Source organism: Haemaphysalis longicornis, unplaced genomic scaffold (genome assembly GCF_048455015.1).
Source record: "Haemaphysalis longicornis isolate Haplotype H1 unplaced genomic scaffold, Haemaphysalis longicornis Haplotype H1 scaffold_7, whole genome shotgun sequence".
Taxonomy (NCBI): domain Eukaryota; kingdom Metazoa; phylum Arthropoda; class Arachnida; order Ixodida; family Ixodidae; genus Haemaphysalis; species Haemaphysalis longicornis.
In genome coordinates, this window is record NW_027526422.1 from 30,475,865 (window position 1) to 30,501,279 (window position 25,415).

Here is a 25,415-nt window from a genome sequence, read left to right on the forward strand (position 1 = left end):
ACGACACAAGGCGCCTTGTGTCGTCCTTGTGTCGCCTTGTGTCGTCCAGCGCCCTGTGTCGTCGTTTCCTTGTCCCGCCTTTACGCGCTGTTTCGAATTTCAGTATGCACCACCAACTAGCCCAAACCACCGTTCTAACGCAGTCCAAATGAGGTAGCAGACGATCATAAAACCTGTTTTCACATATTCTGATCATCTGCGGCCTAATCTGGCTCCTTCCTGCCGTGGAAGGAGCGTGAATACCCATCATCCATTTCGCTTTGCCTACCCCAGGTGGCGTTCTAAGATCGGCTTGCGCTGGCTCGCACGACCAAATCGGCCGCCATTTTCCCATAGGCGAAAATAGTTTTTATTTATTTTCAGAATCAGCAGGTAAGTACCGTCGTTGTTCCTGGTGCCAAACAACATACACCACAAAATGCGACCTTCGTGAGAATCTTTAGCGCGAACAGAGCAGTGGTTCGCCGAGGAAAAAAAATTAGTCTTGCAATTATCGTCATAACAAACTGTATACGAACAATAAAACTGAGCAATCGTGCATGGCATTGAAAATGCGTACGTTTAGATAAGCAGAATCTGAGCTAGTTGGGGTATGGTAACTTAAACGGGGCTTCTAAAAATGTTAACATCTTTGTGTATCGTTAATTATGTTTGTTTGTCCTCTAATTAAATTTTAGGCTGACCAGTATATAAATTAAAATGCGTACGGAACGCACGAAAGAAAAAAAAATACCTCCGACAAATAAAGCAATACATAAGGTCTCATTTTAAGGGTACATGACGACAAAATAAAATTTTGTTTATTTTGAAAAGGCAAATGCTATACTTTGGTAGCTTTCTTAATGCCGTTCAAGCCCCGAAAAACGTTATCTTTTAACAACAAAAATGGCTAGAAATATTGAAAGACGTTCAAATTACTCGCCACATGATGTCAAAAGTTACGTCGAAGGAGGCGATGATGATTGATGAATTTGCTGAACTGAGAAAATGTAAAAAACATTTGTCAGTCAGTTAACTGCACTCCAGCGTTCGAGTAGTACGGTCAAACGGAACCTGAGGCGTATACGTGTCTTTGCTGTGGATTTTGTCATCTGCCGGCCAATCGCACAAGTATGTTCCTGCGACTTAAGTTCCGGCGAGAAACTGGCCTGCGAGTCGACGCTACTTCGTCTGTTTTCCCTAATATTTAGTTTCGCTGCTGGAAGTTCGCGTTGAAGTCGGAGTCATCGTCGTTGTAGCAATGCAGACTACTGAATAAATCAGATTTACGTTTTGTCTTCACGGCTGCTTGGTTTGTAGCTTCTTTTTTTCACTCCGGAAGCTGACTATATGAAGCGACAGTCGCAGAAGATCACGTCAATGGTCCGAAAGACGCCTATTAGAACCCATGCAGTGTGGCCAAGACGTGATTTCCTATTCTCGTTACTCGCTGGTACCAGGCACGCCAAATTACTCGGCCGCCTCGGCGAAATTGGCCTCCGGTGTCCGCACGGAGCCGTCAACACCGGAGTCCGTAGTGGGTCCCAGGGGTAGCATCCATCAGGCCCAGATACGGTAGGCGCTGTCCCGAGAGGCGCTGCCAGTCGCCCATGCTGTGCTATGGACACTTGCATGGGGACTGGTGCCTGAAAGTCTGCGTGCACGCACACCTAGCTTATATACCTTTACCGCTCGTATTGATCCCCGACTCTACACAGATAGCGTCTACTTGCCGCGCGCGCAAATCAATTCAGAAAAGGCTTTGCTAAGGTGCATGCCTTGACGGGGAAAGGGGGCTTTCAAGGCGGAACTATTTACAAGGTCTGCATTCAGCGATAGGACGTTGGTGCGGCGGTGTTGCGTCGGTGCAGATAGTGTCGTCAATCCCTTTCATAGCAAGTGATTAACTAGCCTGCAGAGGTTTACAGGAAATGCGTAGGAATAGTTCCATGTGTGCAAGCTGACAACAATTCTAGGATAACTAGAGCATGTTTCCTAGCGCAGAAAAGAGACGCAAACACAGAAAAATGGGGATCGGACAGGTGCTAGTTCTTGGTGCATGAATATGCGTCAAAGATTGTAAGCAATTTAGCATTCCCCTTCGCAACGTAGAGACCCCTTTCCGAAATCGCAAAGGATCCCAGTTTAGCTGCTCTTCTTCATTTTGTCTTCTTTTCTGAACGTGGCCACAAAAGCGTATTCTCACTGTTTCACGGTCCGGCAAACCTATAAGAGCGCTTGCTTAATTACAGAGACAGCAACGTTGGGGCAGCGAAAGTTAAAAGTGTCCTAAGCCTTCATATGCTGGGTTCAATAAAATACGCGTGGCATAAAAGCTTAAATTTATTGTTTCAGAATGTCACACAGTTATACAGTGATCACTGTAATCGCCTCATTTACCAATTCCGGAGGTGTTAGGCTCCCAACGCTGTCGCTGTGCATCTTGCGGTCTCAGAGTCAAGACCCGCGCGAATTTCGTCTGAAGTATTTAGGGTTTGTAGCCGTATATTATGGATACCGCGTAAGGCACACGAGTTTCTCCCCAATACGCAGATTGTATTATTCCTTCGTTTTAAGCAAACAGAGTTGTTCTTAGCATTAATGCGGTTTTTAGAAAAGGAAATATTTGCAGCTGGTCTTGTATTACTATAGTTTCAGGGGCAAGAACCTTGTCTGCATTGGTTAAACCTTTAACTTTTAATCTAATGCGGAAACACAGGTGGCCAGTGACAACCTAAAAAACTTCTTCTAAAGGCTATGGAAGGACATAAAAGTCTACGGCTCTTCAGTCACCAGCATTCAAGCTGACAACGGCTTTCCGCACACCTTTTTTTTTTTTTCTCTCCGCGGCTGAAAGAAGAAAGGGGTTTCACTTTCAGGTAATAAAAAAGTGAAGTTAAAGTTGAAGTTTATTTGACATGTTTGAAATAAATTCATACAAATAATAATTCAGCAGGTTCCATTGTTCAAAAACTGTGGAGTGGACTTCCTATCAGATAAGGTGTAAAAGAACAGCGTTACAAAAGGCATATATATATATATATATATATATATATATATATATATATATATATATACACACACAATAGTAGCAATAAAACCAGATGGATATCACACTAAAATAAATAAAGTAAAGATTTGGGAACAACGGAAACACTGCTAAAACACAAAAAGATACAGTGCAATCAGGTTTCCATATTATGCCCAAGTTAATAACTGAAAACATTTAGTTGGTATCGGGATGAATAGACAGAGCGAGACGACTTAAGGGGGTAGGTAATTAAGTTCAGATTGAAATGGCTGCAAATACGGTACTTTGTTTTTCGTAGTTAAAGCTAATCTTCGGTAGGATTAGGTTCTTGTGTTCTGAAGTGGCACGGCCTATTTAAGAATAATCCCTAACTTATTCTTACGGGATACAGTACTCTTGTTTTAGATACACCGGTCGTGTTCACTTTCTGTGAGAACGACACTGGCTTTTGGTCTTTCACTTTTGGGCAAAAAGAAGCACCTGCGGAAGTTCACTGCTCCTATACTGGAGCAATAAACTCGTCGCGCCTGCCGCGTCCTGCTCAAACAATAAAACCGCAATAAATGAAGGGATTGGCACTTTGACGATCTCAAACAATCTAAAAGAAAAAAAACTGACGGCTTCCCTATTATGTACTGTGCGGCGTATATGCAGTGCTTTTCAGCTCTTTTGGATTGTTTGCGTGAATGTGCTGTGCTGTGCTGCAATCTCAGGTTTCTCTCTATCCCTTTACGATCTCGAGATTGCAGCACGACCTTCGAACAGCCGAATTTTACTACGTCTGCTTGCTTTTTTTTTTAATGTCCGGGATAATTCCCTGCATTGAGATTAACTTTCTGCACAACGATGCCATAAAATGTTGTGACCTCAAAGGGAAGGTGGTTTTAATTTTAGCTTTGAGGAAGGCATAAGGCCGCAACCTATAGTTGCGGGGTAACTGGCTAAGCTGAGCTCAACGCAACGCGCCTGTAGAGGTACTGTTCAGCTTAACCAGTCTGATTCTGCATCACGCTGATTACAATTTATCAGCCTGTGTTCTCAGACAATAGCTTTAGGCACCTTATTGTTTTAATTTTGTCATATGCCGCAACTCAATTCGCACAACATAAGCAGATTTAAACGAGCGTGGGTCTTCTGTAGTATCCGGCGGCAAACCACTCATATCAGAAGAGGCCTTCGTCGTGCGCCATACCTAAATAGGATAATGAGTGGGTGGGTGGGCGGGTGGGTGAGTGGGTGGGTGGGTAAGTGAGGGAAGGAGGTCTTGTGGTCGCCAACATAGCTAATTTATCGTATTGAATGCATAAACTTCTTCCGTAATAAGGCCATAAAAAACTTATTATCTCACTTGTTTCACAGCTTCGAACGCAATCCGCGCTGCAACGCCGCAAATCTTACCGCGGAAAGTGGTCGTAAAAATTGGAATCGTTCATTTAAATTCGGATTGTTTTTCACCACGGGCGCTATCCCATCTCCAGCTTCCTCAGCGCTATGGCTGCACTGCGTAAAGCATTTGTGGGACACAAGAGCGGAACGACATCAGCGGCACCTAGCATCAATTTGCTCTTTCCGGCGCCGCGTAATTGGGGACCATACTACAAGCAATATTCTAAAGATGCCATTCCCGCAAGCTCCTTTAAAAAATGTGCCTTGGTTGTTCAGGTAAACAAGTCCTGATTTGCTTAAGCCCGCGACGCTTTCTTGACGCTGCTAGCAGTTTCAAGCTGTACCATGAACAAAACGATGGACACGAGGAAAACGAGCGGTACCATGAACAACACGTCAATGTTCCCGCTTACTGCCGAAAGAGTCCCGCTATACCGGAAGTTAATGTACGCTTATTTAATGGCTTTCATTCATTCGGTGAGCCTGAGAGGGAAATTGTGGGCGGAAGTTGTTTTATTACCGGCCTTGAAGATTTGTCACTTGCTTTCGGTACTCATCTTGCCAGCGTTTGTCAGCCGGAAGTAAATAGCAATCTTGGAGCCAATCTGAAGAACTTCCGGCCACAATTTCCTGTTCTGCTGAGTGGGAGGGCTCTACTAAAACCCCCCTCCTTTTCCAATGTGTTCCCTGCGAGAACTCAAGGACCCGAGATTTTTTCCCCGTTAGTAAACATTTTCAACATACACGCTCCGAAAATAAAATAATGTTTCCTTCGTTTTAGTTTAACGTTTTTCACCGCTAGTATTTTTTTTTTTTCATTTTCTCTTTTGTTTTATTCATCTGATCTTATCATTAAAGCTAGGAAGAATAGTCTGGCAGCCGATAATTTGGCACATAATGCTTTTGCACTAAAATAAATTGGATGTATCATTGCTAGAAAAAACTGCGTAGAAAATTGGGCCGCAATAGATAGACAACCACAACCGGCTGAACACATATTGAGAGATCCGAAAAACAAGCAATGCCCAAAATTTGAAATTTCCCTATTAGGCAAACCCTGAGGCTTTTTTCTAGACATTCTTCTTAGGCCGCAGGGCAATCTTTCGCAGAAAAAAAAAGGCATAAGTTTGGGAAAACCCTCTGGTAAATTATGCTTACTGCAAGGCGCAGCCCCTGCCTTAGAGTACACTTGCCTGTACATTTGCTGCAGTGAATAGTCTTAAATACTTAGGAGTAACTATTTCTAATGATCTTAGTTAGAAGGAACATGTAAAAAAGATTTATTAGACTGCATAAATTAAACTACGATTTTTGCGTAGGAAGCTTAAGCTCGCTTTCAAGGACGCCAAATTAACTGCCTATCTATACCTGGTCAGACCGGCATTAGAATATGCTAGTGTCGTATGGGATCCTTGTGAAACAGGGTTAATTAATATGCTTGAAAAAGTCCAACGAAGGGCAGCCCGATTTATTTTGTCTCGTTACTCTGGAACCGATTCCGTTACTGAAATATTGCAATTACTTAATTTACCCTCCCTAGCCAAACGACGCCGCATAGCTAGACTAAGGTTTCTTTTCTTACTCTGGAAAAATCAGACACCTCTCAATACTTAGTGCTACTACGAGGCAGAACGCTAAGACGTACACATGAACATATTTTCCAGATCCCTCAACTACACAGTAATGCATACGCCAACTCATTTTTCCCCCAAACAATAAAAGTATGGAACGCTCTACCAACAACCGTTATCCAGAGTTACTCTGTAACACAGTTTGAGGACAAACTGAAGCGAGTGATGTCCTAAACAAAAACTGCACTGTGAAAAAAAAATCTACCAAACTGGTTGTGTTCGTTTGCTTATAGATATTACGGTTAGGTGTGTTCTGTTATACTTCTGCGGTGTTAAATCCATACATTTTTCAAGTGACAATACTGATGTATAGTTTGTGTACACTCTGTATAATGTATTTCCTTGTTGTTCTTCGATTTGTGCTGTAACCCCACCCCTGTAACGGCCTGGGCCAACAGTATGCCTAAATAAAATAAGAGTGCGGATCATATACTAAAACCCACCAGCACCGTTGTTCGTATTTCAATTTATCCCGATAGTACATGCATACCTACATACATTCGTATACATACAGGCGCCGTCATCAGTAATTGGAACAAGGATTTGTGAATATCACAAAATATTTGTCTTATTGGCTTTATGACAACCATTACTGGTGTGCAGGAAGCTTTTTCTATTCGGGAGGACTCCTTGAAACGCATACCAATGCAGCCAGGCAGTCTTCGGAAGAAGAGATTCCTGTAAATTCACGGGACCATGTTCCAATTACTTTTGACGGTATCTCTACGTGCGTAAATGTATACATACGTACTTACGTAAATACATACATGGAGACGTACATATTAACATACACATACACGCATGCATGCATACATGCATACATGCATACATGCATACATGCTTACATACATGCATACATACATGCATACTTACATACCTGCATACATGCCTACATGCCTGCATGCATGCATGCATGCATATACATACAGGCATACATGCATACATACCTACATACATCCATACGTATACATATACATACATACATGCACACATGCATGCATGCACACATGCATGCATGCATGCATACATGCATACATGCATACATGCACACATGCATACATGCATACATGCACACATGCATACATGCATACATGCACACATGCATACATGCATACATGCATACATGCATACATACACACATACATACATACATGCATACATGCGTACATACATGCATACGTATACACATAAATGCATGCATACATACATACATATACATGCACACGTACACGTACACGCACGCACACAAAGAGAAAGAAAGGTATGGGGGAAATAGAGATTTGAGCGCCCACAACAACGCACGGCGGGCATGTACGTGCATCAGCTTTCTGCATAGCAGATGCGCCCTTTCACGGCGCGGCGAACTCCGGTCAGATGGGATCGAAAAGGGCACCGGTGTGTGTGGATGTGCACGCCGAGGTTGCGGGGAGGCGTATATATCCCATTGCCATGCAAATAACACGGCAGGAGAACGCGCCCGAGCCGTTTTCGTTCGCTTGTCGGTGGCATCGGGTGGCGCGGTTAACTTCGCCTTCTTCTCCCCTTGCTCGACGCACTCCGGCGGCCCGCCGTTTTTCCGAATGGTCGGACCCGGCGCATATGCAAACTCCTGCGGAAAATGCAGCGCGCTGTGCGATTTTAACAACAAAAAATTAGAGAAAGTAAAATTGGAATGTTTTTCGAGTTATCGTGTCGAACAAGAGCTGCTTTCCTGCGATGCGGAGGAGTTTAGATGCTAACAGACAGTTCGGTGTCACGGAGAAGGGCAGTTGCAGCGCTTGTTTCCTCCACGCTGTTTCTCGGTGCAAGCGGTGACCAAGCCTGCCGGGACTCTCACTTTTTTCCATGCTTTTTAGCACGCCATTCTACCTGGTACAGACTCCCAACAATGAGGAACATGCACTGGTAAAGCAGTACAGCTCTGGAGATTGGCGCGCCTTATATCTCAAGTGTAGATTCGGCTCCTTAAACCTTCAAACTTAAATTAGCACAGCTGCCAGAGAAAAGCATGCGTGCTTTACCTTCTTGATGTGTGTGTCGAAAGACGCGGGTGGTCAGAAAATTTCCTAAAATAGCTTTTTTTTTGTGATCGAGGCGACAGATGGTAACGTCCGTGGTAACGACACTTGGGCGCACAGTTAACAGGGGTTGTCCAAAACGTAGCCTGCATGGTACGGCGTGTTTCATGCACGGGTGTGCACTATATACTGTGCGGGTATGCATCACTCTGCTAGAACAGCTGCTGCAATTGCCGGGTATGAATCGCTGGAGCCTAACTCTTCGCGTTGCGGCTTCGCGACAGGACGTGAACCGATTCCCGCAGCTTGACGTACAAGCAGTGCTTTTTTACCAGTGATTACCGGACATTGTAGGCAACAATAGGAGGAGATATGCAATTCCTTAGACGGCCGATTTCGCAAAGGGAGAGGCTTGGGTCTCCTCAGACATCTACTAGATGAGAGCGGTTTCTGATCCAAGCCAACCGAGCGGTCGCTACTGAGCAAAGTAATTCACAAGGCGCGGAAGGAAGCTAAGGATGACGATCTCTTAGATCTAGCCGGTCAGTATTTGCCACTTATAAAAACGCAGACTTTCACCCCTCTGCCAGTAGTGTATGCGGGTTCTCCCAACCACGCGCGTGAGGGAGATTTTTCGGAGGAAGAAGTTCGTTTTGGGATTCAGAGCTTAACAGTAAATCTGCCGCTGGCCCTGACGGCATTTCAAACAGTTCTTCGCAATCTTGAGGATAATTCCATCAGCTATCTAACCAGACAAATCAATATCTGGAGAGAAGGCTACGTCCCAGATGCATGGAAACACGCAAATACGATACTCATTCTTAAGCCGGGCAAGCCTCTTGAACTTGAAAACCTCAGACCGATCTTTCTGGCGTCCTGCCTCGGCAAGGTTGCGAAGCATGTTGTTCTTAACAGGCTGTCCGGTTATGCGGATGATAACCAGCTCTTCCCGTATACCACGATCGGCTTCAGGCTGGGTCTTTCGACCCAAGAAGCTAGACTCCGGATCAAAAAGAAGCCGCTGGATCTGGTCACTCATGACTCAAGGGCCATTCTGGGCCTTGATGTAGAAAAAGCCTTCGATAATATACGCCCCACGGCTATACTCCAGGCCATATCGGACCTTAGTCTTGGCGAGCGTTTTTTTTCTTACGTTCGATCTTTTCTTAGCGGCAGAACCGCCTCCCTACGCATTGGAGGTATATCAGAACCCCTCGAGCTTCGAGCTGGGAGACAGGGGAACTCCTCAAGGCTCGATACTGTCTCCATTTTTGTTCAATCTTGTCGTGTCCAAATTATCCAGAACATTTCTCGATATCAAGGGGGAGGAACACACCATCTACGCTGATGATGTTACCCTGTGGAGTGCTGAGGGCAGCGACGGCGAATTGGAGGCTCGATTGCAAGAAGCTGTCAGAGCCACAGAGATCTACCTCGCCCCTGCGTGTCTTCAGTGCTCCTTAAAGAAGTCGGAGTTGCTTTTCTATAGCCCATCCAGACCAGGACGCAAGCCCAGGGGTTGGGAGGGGGACCGGCGGCCCAACATTGCGCTTTTTTACGTGTGCCGCAATCGCATTCCGGAGGTAAGTTCCATCAGAGTTCTGGGCTAAATTATCGAAGGAAACGGATCCAATAACAATGTTACAGAAGATTACCGGGGAAGTGGGAAACGCGTCACGAATGTTTCGACGCATTCTCAACAGGAATAAAGGTGATAAGCGTGGAGTGCGCCAGCTGGCTTATCAATGCTTTTGTCCTATGCCACATTTTTTACGTCGCGGCTATGCTCAATTGGAAGAGAACCGAAGAGGAACGCCCCGACATCATGATTCGTCGGGTTTTTAAGGTAGCTTTTGTGCTTCCCATCAATGCATCCACAGACCTGCTACTAAAACTAGGGTTTCACAATACGTTATCAGAAATCGCAGAAGCCCAGCACACTGCGCAGGTAGTTCGACTGTCAGGCACTAGAGCAGGCAGAGATATCCTGGTCATTCTGGGAATATTTATCGAAGTGAATAAGGAGAGTGTCAGGCACCTTGGCAGAGAAATCTTAGACTCGATCGTGATCCGTCCTTTCCCCAGAAACGTCCACCCTGTCTTCAATCAAGGGAGGAAACTGTCTCGAGTCAAGGCACTTCTAGCTGCGGCTCTCGAGAGCCCTACGGAGTCAGCTTTTGTAGATGCTGCTCAGATAAATAGAAGACAGGCATTCTCGATAGCGGTCATCGATGCTCAAGAACGGATGTGCAACGCACTTTTCGTGTTTACCAAGAATACAGAGGCCGCTGACCTAATGGCCATTGCACTTACTCTGCTTGGTCCTCAACATAAGGTAATTTATAGCGACTCTAGGGCTGCCACTGGAGCCTTCGCCATGGGAGTGGTTGATGCTAAAGTCTCCAAGTTATTGGAAGATGGATACATTAATACTTATTCCATAGTCTGGTTTCCAGCCCTCATGGGCGACCTCGGGGGAGGACAGCGGTACTTCAATGAATCCGCACACGAGGCGGCGCGAGGACTCATCAGCCGCGCCCCCTCCCCAACCACCCCCGTCCCCCCACACGGCTTTTAAAGATCAACTTCAGACCAGCAACGAGCTCACCAAGCACTTCTACTTAAATCGACGTGAATTTGCGCTCCCAAACAGACACAACAGGGCGCAGTCAGTCACTCTCCGCATCCTACAAACGGACCCATACGCCAATCCTCGAGGGATGAGCCACATCGACCCGGAGTACGACGAAACTGCTGCTTGTTCAAAGTGTGATGGGCATGTGAGCTTGGGTCACGTGTTGTGTGGTCGTGCTACGTAATTATCCTATCTGGAGGGTAAGGTCAAGTGGGACAGTGCTCTCTCAAGAGCAGCGAACTTCAAAATCAACTCTGGGCTGTCCAGAAGGCCCGCGTAGCGGCGGAGAATTTCTGGCTCCCCGTCCCGATGTGGGAGATGCCCTCTACACCTTGACACCTGTCAGGTGTCCTGCAGGACCCTTCTTGGAAATAGTTTCACCACTACCACCACCACCACCGGACATTAGACAACAAAGCGGGACGTTAGGCTAACGTCCTATGTTTAGGCTTGAACGTCGTGCCAAGGTCGTATTCACTCAATGTCGAACTTAAAGTACCGGCCATTGTTACCAGCGTGAGCATATTTTCTGCTCCGCATCAACCTTTGCGCAAGCTAGTTGTGAACTCGAAAATACTGCAGGCTTCACGAATGACGCTTCACAGACGAGACTGCAATAAGTTGGTTTAAAATATTACTCTTATACTTCAGGACAGCGGGGGTGAATTAAGCGGGAATGTTGACAAACATCGGGGAAAGGGTTTGCTGTCCGCCTATACGAGTCCAGGGAAGCGCGTCGATAGAAATCCCTTCAATTTAATGTTTCCCACCTACAGTGACTCGTGTTGTCGCTGTGTTGATACCAAGCGGTTCATTTATAATCTGCGCGTACGTTACTGTTTGCCGTATAAAGTTCTGTCGATGTGCGCTACGAGTATGATGAACACTAAGTCTCGTCTGTGTAACCATATAAATAGGGTACATAATTGCCGGGGATGCGGTTTACTGCAGAGAAGTGGCTGTGTAGGCCAGTGGGGAAGCAATCAGGGGGTATTTACATATGGAAAGGATTGCTTCGGAGGAAGAGAGCAACACTAGTAGACACACTGCGAAGACAAGCCGCTGAGGATGTGCGCGGTAAATTTCACAAGTGGCAGAAAGAAATATCGAACGTTGACGCTCACGCATATTCAGCCGTACACGAATATCTCCTTCCTAACTTCCGGCTTCCGAACTTTCCGAATGCGTAGTCTCATGTGTGGCTACTTACGCCAGTAAAGCAATCAGCCTTTCTGAATGTCTTGCATGTTTAGGCACACTCGACGGAGCTTCTGCCATTTTAGTGGAATGAGCATTAATTTTAGTGGAATGAGTATCAATGAGTATCAATAACTCGAAGAGCGCTATGTTACATGGTTTGAGTTTGATGCCTGCGTCTAAGACTTTCATAATAGTAGGCTGGCGAGGCTAGAAATGGTTACTTGTGCCAGCTTGCTTTCACCAAGTACCGATAACAATTATCACAAGCAGCTTAGTGGGAATGAATATTGGAGCTTACGGTAGCGATTGTGCCGTAGGTCACTCAGGAACTGCCTCCTACAGTGAAAAGGCCGTTTATTCCTCTCCTCGAACACTGAGCCCCCTTGCGACACCCCACATGATTGTCACCTTCGGATAGACGCCTGGCCAAGGGACACGCACCGTCCTTGACGCAAGCACCACCGCTCTTCTCTGAGGCCACACAGTGGTCACGATGGAACAGGACCCAGTCCTGGTTGAACGACGCTGGCACTGAACGTGGGGTTGCGCGAAGGGAGCTCCGGGGAGAGGCTTCAGTCAGCGGGTGGAGTGGCCTTGACCTTGCGGCGCCGGGGGTGCTTCTTCTGGCGCTTGAAGTGGAGCTTGCTTGCGAGGCTCTTGCTGATCTTGGCGACGATGTTCTGGGCGCGGCGGCGGACGCTGCTGACCTTGCCTTTCTTGGCTCGCTTGCGCTTCTGCTTCTGTCTGGCGACTACCGGCCGGCGGCGGACCATGCGCTCGTGGGTCTGCACCAAGTGCTTGGGCGGCAGCTCGAAGGCCAGCCGCGCGGCCGGCGGAATTTCCGGGTGCATGCGGCGCATGACCACGTCCTGGGACTTCCGCGAGAGGAAGACGACGGCGAAGAGCGTGACCACAATAACCGAGATGACGGCGATTAGCATGAAGGTCATCACGCCGAACATGGCCACGCGCAAGCCCCGACTGGGCCCTCGCTGGCCGACCAAGCCCTGGGGGACCTGCATGGGCTGGGGCGGGGGGACCCGCCGGTCGGGCCCTTTGGCTGACTGCTCCAGGCTGGCGTTAGACCCGTCGTCTCGCTGGGGGCGAACACCGGTTCGTGCGCGCTGAGGGCTCAGCGCGTGACTCCTCGCGCGCCCCGCTGCTGCTCATGATGATAGTGCGCACCATTCGTCTTGGCCGGCATAGCAAGGTTCATGATGGTGATGGTGACGGTGCCGTCAATGAAGCATAGCGCAACCAAGAAGGGGGATTGGCCAGGGCTAAGCCTTTGGCTGCGTTACAGGCTGAAACTACGAGACATCGATTGGTTGGTAAAAAATAACGACAAACTGAACAAAAAAAGCTCTAAAAAAATGAAGCCACAAACTTGTTGCTATGCTATTCTCACATGCTATCTGAAGCTCAAGAACAAGTGTCAAATAATGAACAGAAGGAGCGAAGTTTTACTGAGACGAAATAAAATCAATGAAGAAAATATGGGCGGCGTTCTTATTTCAGAAAGCCGCGCGATTTTACATCCGACGCTTTCGGTGGGCCAGCAGGGATTCTGAGCTTATTTACATTTCGAGCTGGCCAGCTCACGGTGGCAGGACCAGGAACGCCTCATCGCTCACGCCCAGGCTGCTGTGCCGGCTCGCTGCTTTCTGGACTGCGAAAACGACCCACATCTATGCTCAATAAACATTTTCCAGTGCAATCCACAAATCCCTCCCAGCCTGTTTGTGTTACGCCGGCACCAGGGCACAACATTGTCTGGCGTGTCGAAACTTGTTACGTCGGTTCGCAACGATGAGGGCGCCCGCATTCCGCTCCTTTTTTACGCTGCAGCCAGTGACTGGTGCCTTGGTCTCCTAAGCAACCTGTCAGTCTGGTCAAGCGAGCGCGTGTTCCGTCAGTTTGATTGATTGATTGTAGGGTTTAGCGCGCCGACGCAAAGCAGGCGATGAGGCGCGCCGTAGTCGAGGGCTCCGGATTAATTTTCACCACCTGGGGATCTTTAACGTGCGCCGAAATCTCGTGCACACGGGCGTTTTTGCTTTTCGCCCCCATCAGAAAAGCGGCCGCTGCGGCCGGGAATCGAACCCGCGTCCTCGTGCTCAGCAGCACAACGTGTTCCGTCAGTTTGGTGGAATTATGGGTGTAGAGCGGGTGTTGGGGTCCATCGGTTCAAATAGCCTGTGAGCATTTCTAAATATTACCAAACACACGAGGTTTACAAGAAAAAGCGAAAAAGTACAGTGATATTGTTGCTCTCACAACCATGCAGTTTCATACCATGGCCATTGAGCGCCGTGTTCGTACTAATTTATACTAAAGTAAAGGAAATCTGTCGCTGCAGACCCTTGCCATCATGCATGTCGACGCCATAGCAGCTGGAAGCGATCCTTTCGTACTTTGCCTAACTTGCAACATGTCTTCTTGTGGCGCATGACTACAGTGAACTACCCTGACGTCAAAGTACGCAACATTGGCAACGTTCTTTTTTTTTTTCTTGTTGAGCTTGCAAGAAGCTCTTACAACTTTTAAGGGAAGTTTTCTTGTTAGCTAAACTTTTAATGAATGAATATGCTTTTACTAGTCTTTTAAGAGCAATAATTACGGTTTATGCAGCCACGGGCAGTACGAAATGAACGTGTCTTTTTTCTACATGACAGTGTACGCTCATTAAAGCACTGCTCAGGTAGATGGCGCCGGATTTCCCTCTAGTATATATTAGTATGAAGCTGCATTGAGCACTTCATAATGTATAATAAAACCGTTGCGGTCAGGCATAATTTCTTCCGTGGACTATTTTCTTGACGAGTACGCTGCCTTTAGCCGCCACAGATTAGATGCAAGCTAAAAGCACAGTGGAGAAGTTCTACTGGGATTGTGGAAGACTATAACTGCATTTTGCTGATCTGGGGCGGTATTCTCGTAACTGTCCCTTTTAAAAACGTCCCTTTTGCGTCCCTTTCATTGTGACGTACTTCCGGTTAAGCAGTGGGTATTGCCAGTAGGTTTGCCGCGCTTGCGTTACGTCACTTCCGGTTGTTTGCTTTTAGCCAATCAGGGCTCGCCAAAAGGGACACTTTTGAAAGGGACGCAAAGGGACAAAACTTGAGAATACCGCCCCTGATCTGCAATTAGAGTACTATATGCATTTAGGTTTAAGCAGGTATGAATTGTGGGAAAGGATCTGGCTGCTGGCGTGCAGGCTATCTACATCCAACTGTAGACAGGACTACATTCGTTTCCGTGTTTCATTAACTATAAAATTTGAGATCCTGGCCAGTACAGCATTCTCTTATTCGGTGAATTCAACGAACACACCGCGCCGTGGAATATAGGCGTCAATGTTGGTGGTTCTGCCAAAGCAGCTACTTTGTTTAACTCCTTTCGTTCACCGGCCTGGCTTGCGCTGCATTGCCGAATCCTAACCTTGCTTGTTACGTCGTAGACATCTTTTTTTCAACTAGAATCCCTTGGATCTTAAACAGGCCCGCGAACCCCCTCGTTACCGTAAACATACGACTTGGCCCTTTTACCGCCCAAGCGTATTTACGTGTTCCTTGTGAGTGCAGCGTGGAGATCCCATCTTTAAGATGCGAATAAGCGTCATCGTCGTCCAAATGGCCGTCCCCGCTGTACAGGGTAAATTAAAAGACACACTACTAATTCATAGGTTGTTTAGAATATCAGTGATTATGCTTCTATAGCGCCACCCCAATGCGGCCTAGCGGTTTTAATTGGCGCTTTTAATTGGCACTTTGAAATAAATAAATAAATAAATAAATAAATAAATAAATAAATAAATAAAAGATGAAACTTTATTAGGAAGGGGTATGTTCCATTCACCATTCATCATCATCATCAACGACAAGGGTCTTGTGCAAAGGCCCATAAAAATGACAAGGAGAGAAAGATATAATCAACTTAAGTCCGGCTCACGATGTCAGCATCGCGCGTGCACAATCTCAGAGGCAATGCTTGAAAGGGTATAAATAAAAAAAAAATGAATGAATGAATGAATGAATGAATGAATGAATGAATGAATGAATTTATGAATGAATAGCCTTCTAGTTAGCTGGTCTGGTTCGGTTGCGCTGCTGACTTGGAATGGTCGGATTCCCGGGATAAAGTTGAGACCGAGAGCAATGTTTCTTAGAACGCTCGTCAAAAGCTGCAAGGTTTGTTCTTGTAGCAAAGGGAAAATTTGGGCAAGTTGGTGGGGACTGACATTTAAAGAGCGCAGAAGGCGACGAGAAAAGGAGGAAAACGTCATTGCTTGTCCAGTGTTTTTCTTTCCACTTCGTCTTGCCTTCTATTCTATTTAAACACAAACTTCTTATATCCGTTCGGCTGCGTAAGAAATCACGCATTTTCTACATGGTCTCTCTTGGAAACGCAAACAATTGCGGCCATGAGAGTCACCACAACACCGAGCGCTCCTATGGATGCCCTCCTGGTGATGGGGTTTTCCAGGTTTAAAGGGGCCATGAAGACAAATTACAACTTTGTTCACTAAAAAAAATCCTTTGGCAACTCAGTCAGCTCCATTGCAGCCACGAAAGACTTTTTTTTTAACGAAAGACGCAACAAATGTAGAAAACCTTTCAAATTTCGCGCTGCAGTGACTTGCTATGGGCAGGAATTCGATATTAACGTGCGCTGCATATTTGGACGAGGGACAGGGACAGTGAAAAAGACAAAACCATACGATGGTGCGCGAACTATCAACTGGTTATTGAAAGCTTTATCGTTATTTATAAGCATGCGATGGTGAGTGTACATTCATAGGGTAAACATGATATCTTCGTGCGCGTGCGCTCATGCATCCCAGTCGAAAAAGACAAGAGAAATCTCTGTAGTTTTGTCGTATTTTCGCGTGTCGTGCTGTCGTTTTGTCGTATTCTTGTCGTCTTGTGATTCTGATGTTCTGTCGTGTGTCGCATTCCTGTCCTGATTTTGATGTTCCGTCGTGCTTAATTCCGGTCTTGTCGTGATCCTGATGTTCCATCAGTAGTTTGTTGCACAGGATTTGAACGTTATTGCCCACTGTGAAGAGTAGCGAAAATGGCAGTTCTGTTGTGACTACAGCAATGTTTGTCGTTGAGAAAATTGACTTTGTCGCTACGACAGAAATGCATGTCGTAACAAGACTGCTTTGTCGTAACAACAGGACTTCTGTTGCCACAACAGTTTTTTGTAGTGCGACAGGAATTCTTGTTAGGTTTTTGCGGTATTCCTACTGTAATTTTAGACTGCGTGTGCAATTGGACTTTTCTTTCATCATTTTTATCTCTTTTTCTGTGAGCGCTATTGTGGGCACGCTGATACATATGTCAGGTTCCACAGACAGCATACTGAAGGCCTCAATCACTTCCCTAACCCTTCGGTCCTTTGAGCGTGACAGCACATTTGCTTGCTTCAGCTTGGGTTTACATCCGCATTTTGCGAAGTGGGCTGCAAGGTGGCCTGGCGATTGTAATTGATTGCAAGCATTTATACACCGGTTCATTTAAACACCGGCCCGTTTGTCCAATGTAGGATGCGCCGCAGGGAAACAAAATTTTGTAAACAACTCCAACTGCGCAGTCGACAAATTTGTTGACGTGCTTTACGCCACAATATCCCTGCCTTTATGCGTGTTGGATTTGCGAATTCACTTTGCACATTGCCTTTAGTTTTGAAGGCGCCGAAAACACCACTTCAACATTGTGCTTGCTTGCAACTTTTTTCAATCTATGCGATACGTTATGTACGTACGGCAGCACTATGAGGTTCTTTTGTCTGGTTCTGCTTTCTCTTTGGGCTTTTATTTAAGTTTCTTGAGGCATTTCTCGGTCACCGAGACTAACACCTGCTTGGTGTATCCGCTAGACCTTAAGCGTTCAGTTTGCACTAACAAACTTTCGGATGCGCAGTGTGGGCACGATTTTTTCACAGCTTGCATCATGCTTGACGTAGCAAGACTTCGTTTTGAAAGCTTTGAATGACATGAGTTATATGGTAGCACACTTTTTTCACTTCTCGTTTTATAAGCCCAGCACGTACGGTCTTCTTGAAATCGGAGTTCCAGGTCTAGGTACTGGAGGCGAGAGAGAGAGAGAGTAAACTTTATTTTACAGAAAAAAAAAAGGGGGGGGGGGGGGGGCACGTGGTCGGATTCCTCATTTCAGGATCCCGTTGGAGCTTGCTGCCTTCTCCGCACGTTCCACCAGCCGAAGCTGAGTGTCGCTGCTGGAGGCGACTTTCCTTTGCTATTTCGGAGATAAATTGTAGGCCTTTGTGTGCCGCTGCGGCCGAGAAATGCCTCAAAAAACTTATCGAAGAGCCAAAAGACAAAGCAGAACCAGACGAAAAGAACCTCGTAGTGCTGCCGTACGTACGTAACGTATCGCATAGATTTAAAAAAAGTTGCAAGCAAGCACAATGTTGAAGTGGTGTTTTCGGCGCCTTCAAAACTAAAGGCAATGTGCAAAAAAGTGAATTCGCAAAACCAACACGCACAAGGGCAGGGATCTTGTGGCGTAAAGCACGTCAACAAATTTGGCGACTGCGGAGTTGGAGTTGTTTACAAAATTCCATTTCCGTGCTGCGTATCCTGCATTGAACAAACGGGCCGGTGTTTAAATGAAAGATTGCGGGAGCACAACAATGCTTGCAATCAATTACAATCGCCAGGCCACCTTGTAGCCCACTGCGCAAAATGCGGATCTAGACCGAAACTGAAGCAAGCATATGTGCTGTCACGCTCAAAGGACCGGAGGGTTCGGGAAGGGATTGGGGCCTCTAGTATGCTGTCTGTGGAACCTGACAAATGTATCAGCGTGCCCACAATACCGCTCACAGAAAAAGAGATAAAAATGATGAAATAAAAGTCCGATTTCAATGAGCGCACGCGCACGAAGATATGTTTACCGTATGAATGTACACTCACCATCGTATGCGTATAAATAACGATGAAGCTTTCAATAACCGGTTCCTAGTTTTTGCACCATCGTATGGTTTCGTCTTTTTCACTGTCCCTGTCCCTCGTCCAAATATGCAGCTCACGTTAATATCGAATTCAAGACTGTACCAACTAGCCCCTAAACAAGTCTTTGTTAACTTCTGGGGCAGGAGTAAGGCGACATGGGTCAGCACTGAAAACACCGTTATCAGTGTGTTTACTGCACGTTAGCGATCACGTGATACCATGAAACGGAACTTGCGGCCCACTACAATCACCCAGTCATGTCTCTTGGCAGTGGCTCAGGGCCGCCAATCGCACTAATAAAAAATCTGTGACGTCATATCTGTGACGTCACAGATATGATATGACGTCAGAATATGGCATATTGTCATATCATCGACATGTGGTGTGATATGCTGTGACGTCATATATGAGATGACGTCACAATATGACATTGTCATGATGTGATGTGACATGTGGTATCATATGATGTGACGTCATATATGATATGACGTCACATATATGATGTCACAAAAATCTGTGACGTGGAAATCGCCGGAAAGTGGCTGGGGAATCACCATTGCCTCGCATGTTTTCTTGATAACTCGGTTATTCGTCGTTAAAATCATATGTATTCCTCTTCATCATTATAATCATCACATTCATCTGGTCATTCATAATCATCACATTCACATTCATAATCATCACATTCATCTGGCGTAGCAAGCCAGGCAGCTTAGCTCGGCTGACATCGCCAGTTTCGTTAAAGATCGTTCTCTCTCTCTCTCTCTCTCTCTCTCTCTCTCTCTCTCTCTCTCTCTCTCTCGGTTACTATTTGAACCATGCGATAAAGTCTGTATCGTTGTTATCGTGACAAAGGCCATGCTTGGGCCTTTTTGGCCTGCAGTATCCAACATATAAATAAAATAAGTAAAACAGTCTCTTTTATTGAGCAAGGCTTGTATTTTGACTTCGCGGCCCCTTTAAAAATGCGAAGTGGCCGTTAGAGGATGTACCGAAGCGTGAAGTGTTATGTTGTCCCCCGTTGCAGGTTCGTGGCGGGAGCAGCGCCCCGCGGGTTCGGCGTCCCTCGGGGGATCGTATCCGCCGCCGTCGTTCAGGCTGCTGCATCGGCGTCACGCGGCGGCAGCCAGCTCGGAGCTCGGCGGGGCCCAGTCCCCCAACGATGTGCCGTTGCCCACGCTGCGCGTGGCCACTGCGACCGAGGTCGCCCCCACGCAGACCCCGCGCAACGCCAGCAAGCCCCTGGCCAACGTGGACGCCTCGTCCACGACAGCGGCGAACAAGTCCTCTTCCTCGCACCAAGGTACAGTACATCCTCGCGATAGCGAAATGCCTTATTCGCATTCTCGTCTTAACCGAAGTTTTTTGGGTCTCCCCTCCAGTACAGGGAGACAAAATCATGCTCGCGTTTAATTAAGTACCGCTTATAACGAGGTCAGAATCTTTTCCTAAAGACTTTTTTTTATAACGGCGGCTTACTGTACTCATACGTGCCTTCGAGGCGACCTGTCCTGACTATATGAGGGGCGGCTTATGTCTCTGGAAAGAGGAGATTACACAAAACTTGTTCAGCTTTTCTGGTCAGACGAGGAGACACTGAACTCGAACAATATTTGTAGACTTGCGCAATAGCGTAGTACGTAAATTGTGTAGGTTAGCCTGTGTAATTCATATAACGACTATTTAGCGGAAGTATAGGGCCATAGTGCAGCTGTAATTAACGGCAGAAAATCGAAAATTGGAGAGGTTTGTTGCTTTATAGGAATGCATGCGATCTTGGGGAAGATTTAATATAAAAGGCCCCATAGACTTCAAACTTTGGTGTCAAGCTGCTTCTACGGCGTCAGAAAAAAATTGGCTACAATTCACGCTGTGAAGGTGGTGTGACTGCGAAGCTGTAAACGACACCCACAACCATTACCCATGCCGCGACACTTAAACTCGCACACGTGGCTCTACAAAGAGTGAAACCAGAGACTCTGGAAGCCGTTACCTGGGATCCGCGGGGGCGGCGTCTCGAACGCAGCAGCTTCGGCACTTCTGCCGATTTTCTTTTGAAAACGGAAAGGGGCGTCTTTCGAACGGTAAGGAAGTGGGCGGCACGTGCTGCTAAGGCGTCATCTCTCAGGGCCTGATAAGGTGTTGACCCCCTAAGTCAGACAGTTTTGAGCCCTTTTCAAGAGCAAGAGGGGGTGTCATCTCTCACTGCCTTCCCCTCACTCTTATTTTATGCGCCGCCTCCGAAAAGCGCCCTCCCGTGTTCCAGACGCTGGATCCAAACCACCGTCTGTCTCCCTATCTCCACGTTGGGCGTAGCTTAGTCGGCAAAACGACGGGCTCCTTGGCGGTGCCAGTAACTTGTTTGTGTAGCCTGGGTGTAGCCAGTAGTAGCCTGGGATGTTTCTTTGTGTAGCCAGTAGTAGCCTGGGAGTTTTGTGCTGACGCAGGCACGAAAATTTTCTTGACAGGTTAGAGGTATGCTGCTTCGCAGCAAAAATCTTTCAAGCAATGCGCGTGTGTGTAGCAGAAGCCGGCCTTAACGGGGTGGGTATACAGCAGAGCGGCTTCAGCATTTATTCCACGATTCCCATTTGGGAGTTTCCGCAACTTTAAGAGCGGAGCACTTTAGGGGCCCCGTTTGTCGTCGTAGCTTGTCCGCGATCAAGGTGTTACGCGGCGTCACACAGCCAAACAGAGGCTGCGAAAATATACCCGCTTGTCACTCGATTCAGCTTTCCGGCCAAGAGTTAAGAGCATACTTGGAAAAGAGGTTTATATAGGCAGAACCATTCGAAACTCCTGGAACCGCCGGCACTGGTCATACATGCTCTCTTTATATAGCGTAAAGAAAACTGCAAGTACATTTGCATTTGAGGCGGAGCATGTGTACTTAACTGGCAGTCCCCGCGTTCGTTTAGTTAGGAATGCTCGTTGGGCTGGTTTTTGCGATAATGCGCGAGAAAAAGTGGCCGCGGAAGAAAAAAAGTTAAAGCAGTTCCACTCAACGGGAAATCTGTCAAGTTCGAAGCGGTGTGGGCGCCGTTCTCCACTCTTTGCTACCACCCCTCACGCTCTTGCTCTCCGTGCCTTACTCTTCTCTTGAAGAATTGAACAGAGGTTTGCTCAATGCAATTCAAATTTCCCGCATTCGCAATGCTCGCGCGCCTTCTTCTGGAACAGCTCGCATCCTTTTCTTTATCTTTTTTTCTCTTGCTCTACCTGAATCAGTACGAGCGGGCGTTCTGTTCTTATATAAAGCTCTTCATAAACCCATTTTTGAGGTATGCCCTGAACTTTAGACCCGAAGGCTGAATCGAGGGACAAGCGGGGTATCTTTTCAAAGCCTCCGTTTGAATGTGTGACACCGCGTGACTCTGTTTGGGTGCGCGATGTCGAGTGACTGCGGTGGTTCCGCGGACGAGCTACGACGACATGCCGGGGGGATAAAGTGCTCCGCAATTTATGCGCCCGTTCGACACGTTCGAAATGACGACGGGTTCGAAATGGCGCAGAAAAGCTCCAGCACGTGCGAGGTAAAAGCAATTAAGCAGAAACAGAGCAGAACTCCCGCTCGTGCTGTTCCAGCTAGAACAAGAAACAAAAGATACACAAATGCATGCAGGCTGTCCCAGAAGAAGGCGCGCAAGCACTGCGAAGGCGGAAGAAAAGTGGAATTGCACTGAACAAACCTCTGTTCAATTCATCAAGAGAAGAGAAAGGCTGGGAGAGGGACTCGAGTGATAGGGGTGGTAGCAAAAAGTGGAGAACGGCGCCACGGCCCTTCTGGCGAATCATTGCTCCACTCCTGATAGCTTTCACGTTCACCCGCCGCGGTGGCTCAGTGGCTAAGGCGTTGCGCTGCTGAGCACGAGGTCGCGGGTTCGATTCCCGGCCGCGGCGGCCGCTTTTCTGATGGAGGCGAAAAGCAAAAACGCCCGTGTGTACGAGATTTCGGCGCACGTTAAAGATCCCCAGGTGGTCAAAATTAATCCGGAGCCCTCCACTACGGCGCGCCTCATCGCCTGCGTTGCGTCGGCGCGTTAAACCCTACAATCAATCAATCAATCAGCTTTCACGTTCAGTGGAACTGCTCTAACTTTTTTTTTCCTCCTGAAGGCTGCGCCAAGCAGCCTGTGCAATACTGTGGGACAACGTGTCTGCGCAGGTGACCGCACGGCTGATGCCGTAGACGAGCGCCTGCTTTTGGCGGCAGGCCCGCACCGGTCGTCGCCGCCGGGGTCTCTGGAGGAGGGCGCGGAGGCGACGGCGCACGAGGTCGACAGCGAGGTCCGGCAGCGACACTGCGCCGCCGAGCGGGAGCACGAGCACGCCGAGGGGCATGAGGGCGTGTCGGTGGCCAGCATCCGCTGGAACTTCGTCAGCGTCCCTTTCGTCTTCACCGTCTTCATCATACTCGCCGGCTTCACCAAGATAGGTGAGCATGCACCCTGCTGGCCCTTCTACTCACTCGGTTGCAGGTTAGGAACGGCAACGGCAGTCACCCCAGTGCCTTATCACCGCAACCGGATGTTCCTCCGCACGGCGCGAATGGTCGGCTCCTGCGGGTATTTTGAGAAGGACAATATAAAAGCAGGCGCGAAAGAAAACTAGCGAACAATTTTTTTATGTCAAACTCGGTTAGAAAAGCAGATGATTTCACGCATTGAGCGCAATATTCATTCAAAGGTCGCGCGCGGTGACGTCACTGGTTCTTCGCTTTGGCGGAATGACACAGTACAGGCGCTGTCGCCGTTCTTAACTTGTACTCGACTATAGCCCTATAGCCACACTCTCTTACGCTCGTAAATTACCTTGGAGTAGCTGTCCTAATACGGTGAGCACAAACCTATACGCAACCCGTCGTATGCTGCATTGCCGAGATTCTAGGAACGCGAATGTACGTGCATTAAAGGCAATACCCAAACAATGAGCAGGCGCTTTCAGGGCGCAAATGTATACGAATTACCCTTCTATTATCCTTCCAAACGATTCTTGTCATAGAGCGCCTCTCTAGTAAAGGGCACTAAAGGCTGGAAACAAGTTGGCCTGTATGGATGGATTGCGTTGCCGAGGATCTAAATCCACCACTCTCGCAACTTGCAGTTGTTTAATAAGGCAGAGAACGACAAAAAACGTGAAAACACGGGACGACGCCCCGTACGCTTTTTGGTACTAAGGTTTGTGACGTCACAAAAGTGCCGAACGGCTAGAGCTCATTCGAGGAGCGTCTATAGATGTTTTCCTGAAACAAACATTCTGAAGTGGTTGAGCACGTGAAATAAATGTAAATCAAAGCTTTCCGTGAGCTCATCGTATCTAAAAAACAGACTACAGCTTTTACACCCCGTGAGTCAGGCTGCTTCCCTCATTATTCAGCTAACCATCAATGCTTTCAGTCTCGTTTACGAAAAACATTGGTGCAAAATTCGCGAAGTCAACTTACGACGGTGAGCGCCCGAGCTTCAACAAGCAATATACCGGTCAGAAAGCAGCTAAAGTTCCTTCATTAGAAGCGGCAAAAGGAACAAGTTGCATTGCAAGTGGTTAAGCTACCTGCCTGACCTTCTAATCTCCCGTTCCCCGCGGGCGAAGTGGGAGAAGGAGGAGGAGTAACACTTTATTGAAATGTTGCTATAGGCACCGGTCACTGCTCAGAGGGCGCGACGAAAAAGTACCCCCAGCGCCGCCCCGCGGAAGCTTGAGCTAACTTCGGGTCGGTGAGCGGCAGACGGCGGCCGCGCGTTCATATATTCGGCACGTCTCGGTTTGTTTTTGCGATTCTGCAATTGTTTTTGAAAGGTGCCTAGACCTTGAAAACTGTTCTGGCAAATAGTTTCCCCGTGTCTCAAGTGCTTCTGTGCGATTTCCGGACAATTACGGGGCTGACCTACTACTGTCGGCCTCGCGTGCGCGAAAAGTTAGAGATTGTACGTTCCCGCGCGCGTGTGCGCCGTCAAAGAAATTGACGGGACAGACATCGTTGCGAAGTCCCATTCACAGCAAGTGTAAGCCGTCTCCGAAGCATCAAATAATTATCGCGCCGGGAATGCTTGCGCCGAGAGGCGAAAACGAAAGCAGACACCGGCGGCCTGCCGAGGGGACCGGGCTCGGATCACGAAGCACTCGAAACCACCGCCGCCGCAGCGACCGCGGCCGGATGTTCACACCACCGAGCGTGTATGGTGCAAGCTTTGGACTCTCGCGTGGTGCGTGTGTGTGCTGTTCGCCCAAGGGAGCAGTGATGCCAACCCTAGGGATTTATCCCTAGATATAGGGGTTTTTTGTCTCTTTTAAAGATTTGGCGTCTTTTTGTGAAATCTAGGGATTTTTTAGAGTCTGTTGAAATGAAACGCTATGCAGCTTAGTGACTGGTGTTGCTGAGTAACCACGCGTTTTCAACAATAAGTGACTGAAAAGAATGTATTTTTTTGCTAATTTCTATTTTTCATTTCTAACTTTCCTTCGCTATTTCTGTTTTTTCATTTAAAACAGCATTGGTGTTGTGCAAGCCGAGAGAGGGCGACTGTGGTTCTGTAACGCGAGCTTCTCGCAG

The 25,415-nt window shown here is 47.4% G+C and overlaps 2 protein-coding genes across 7 annotated transcripts in view; one reads left to right on the top strand and one right to left on the bottom strand.

Annotated features, from left to right (window-relative positions):
• The window catches only part of LOC144145047 (sodium/hydrogen exchanger 3-like), a 349,094-nt gene that overhangs the window by 173,598 nt on the left and 150,081 nt on the right, over window positions 1-25,415 (top strand). For all 6 annotated transcript variants that reach the window (XM_077676547.1, XM_077676545.1, XM_077676551.1 and 3 more), the window contains exons 3-4: window positions 19,890-20,165; window positions 23,028-23,297. In XM_077676547.1, coding sequence (XP_077532673.1) covers window positions 19,890-20,165; window positions 23,028-23,297 — 546 coding nt within the window. The remainder of the gene's footprint in view (window positions 1-19,889; window positions 20,166-23,027; window positions 23,298-25,415) is intronic.
• Window positions 12,453-13,225, bottom strand: LOC144144725 (uncharacterized). Its single transcript, XM_077676250.1, has one exon. It carries the CDS (start codon window positions 12,900-12,902, stop codon window positions 12,453-12,455), a length of 450 nt encoding a protein of 149 aa, XP_077532376.1. The 5' UTR covers window positions 12,903-13,225.

Coding starts and splice junctions, on each gene's coding strand:
- LOC144144725 (XM_077676250.1), bottom strand. CDS start 12,902: ATGCAGGTCCCCCAGGGCTTGGTCGGCCAGCGAGGGCCCAGTCGGGGC.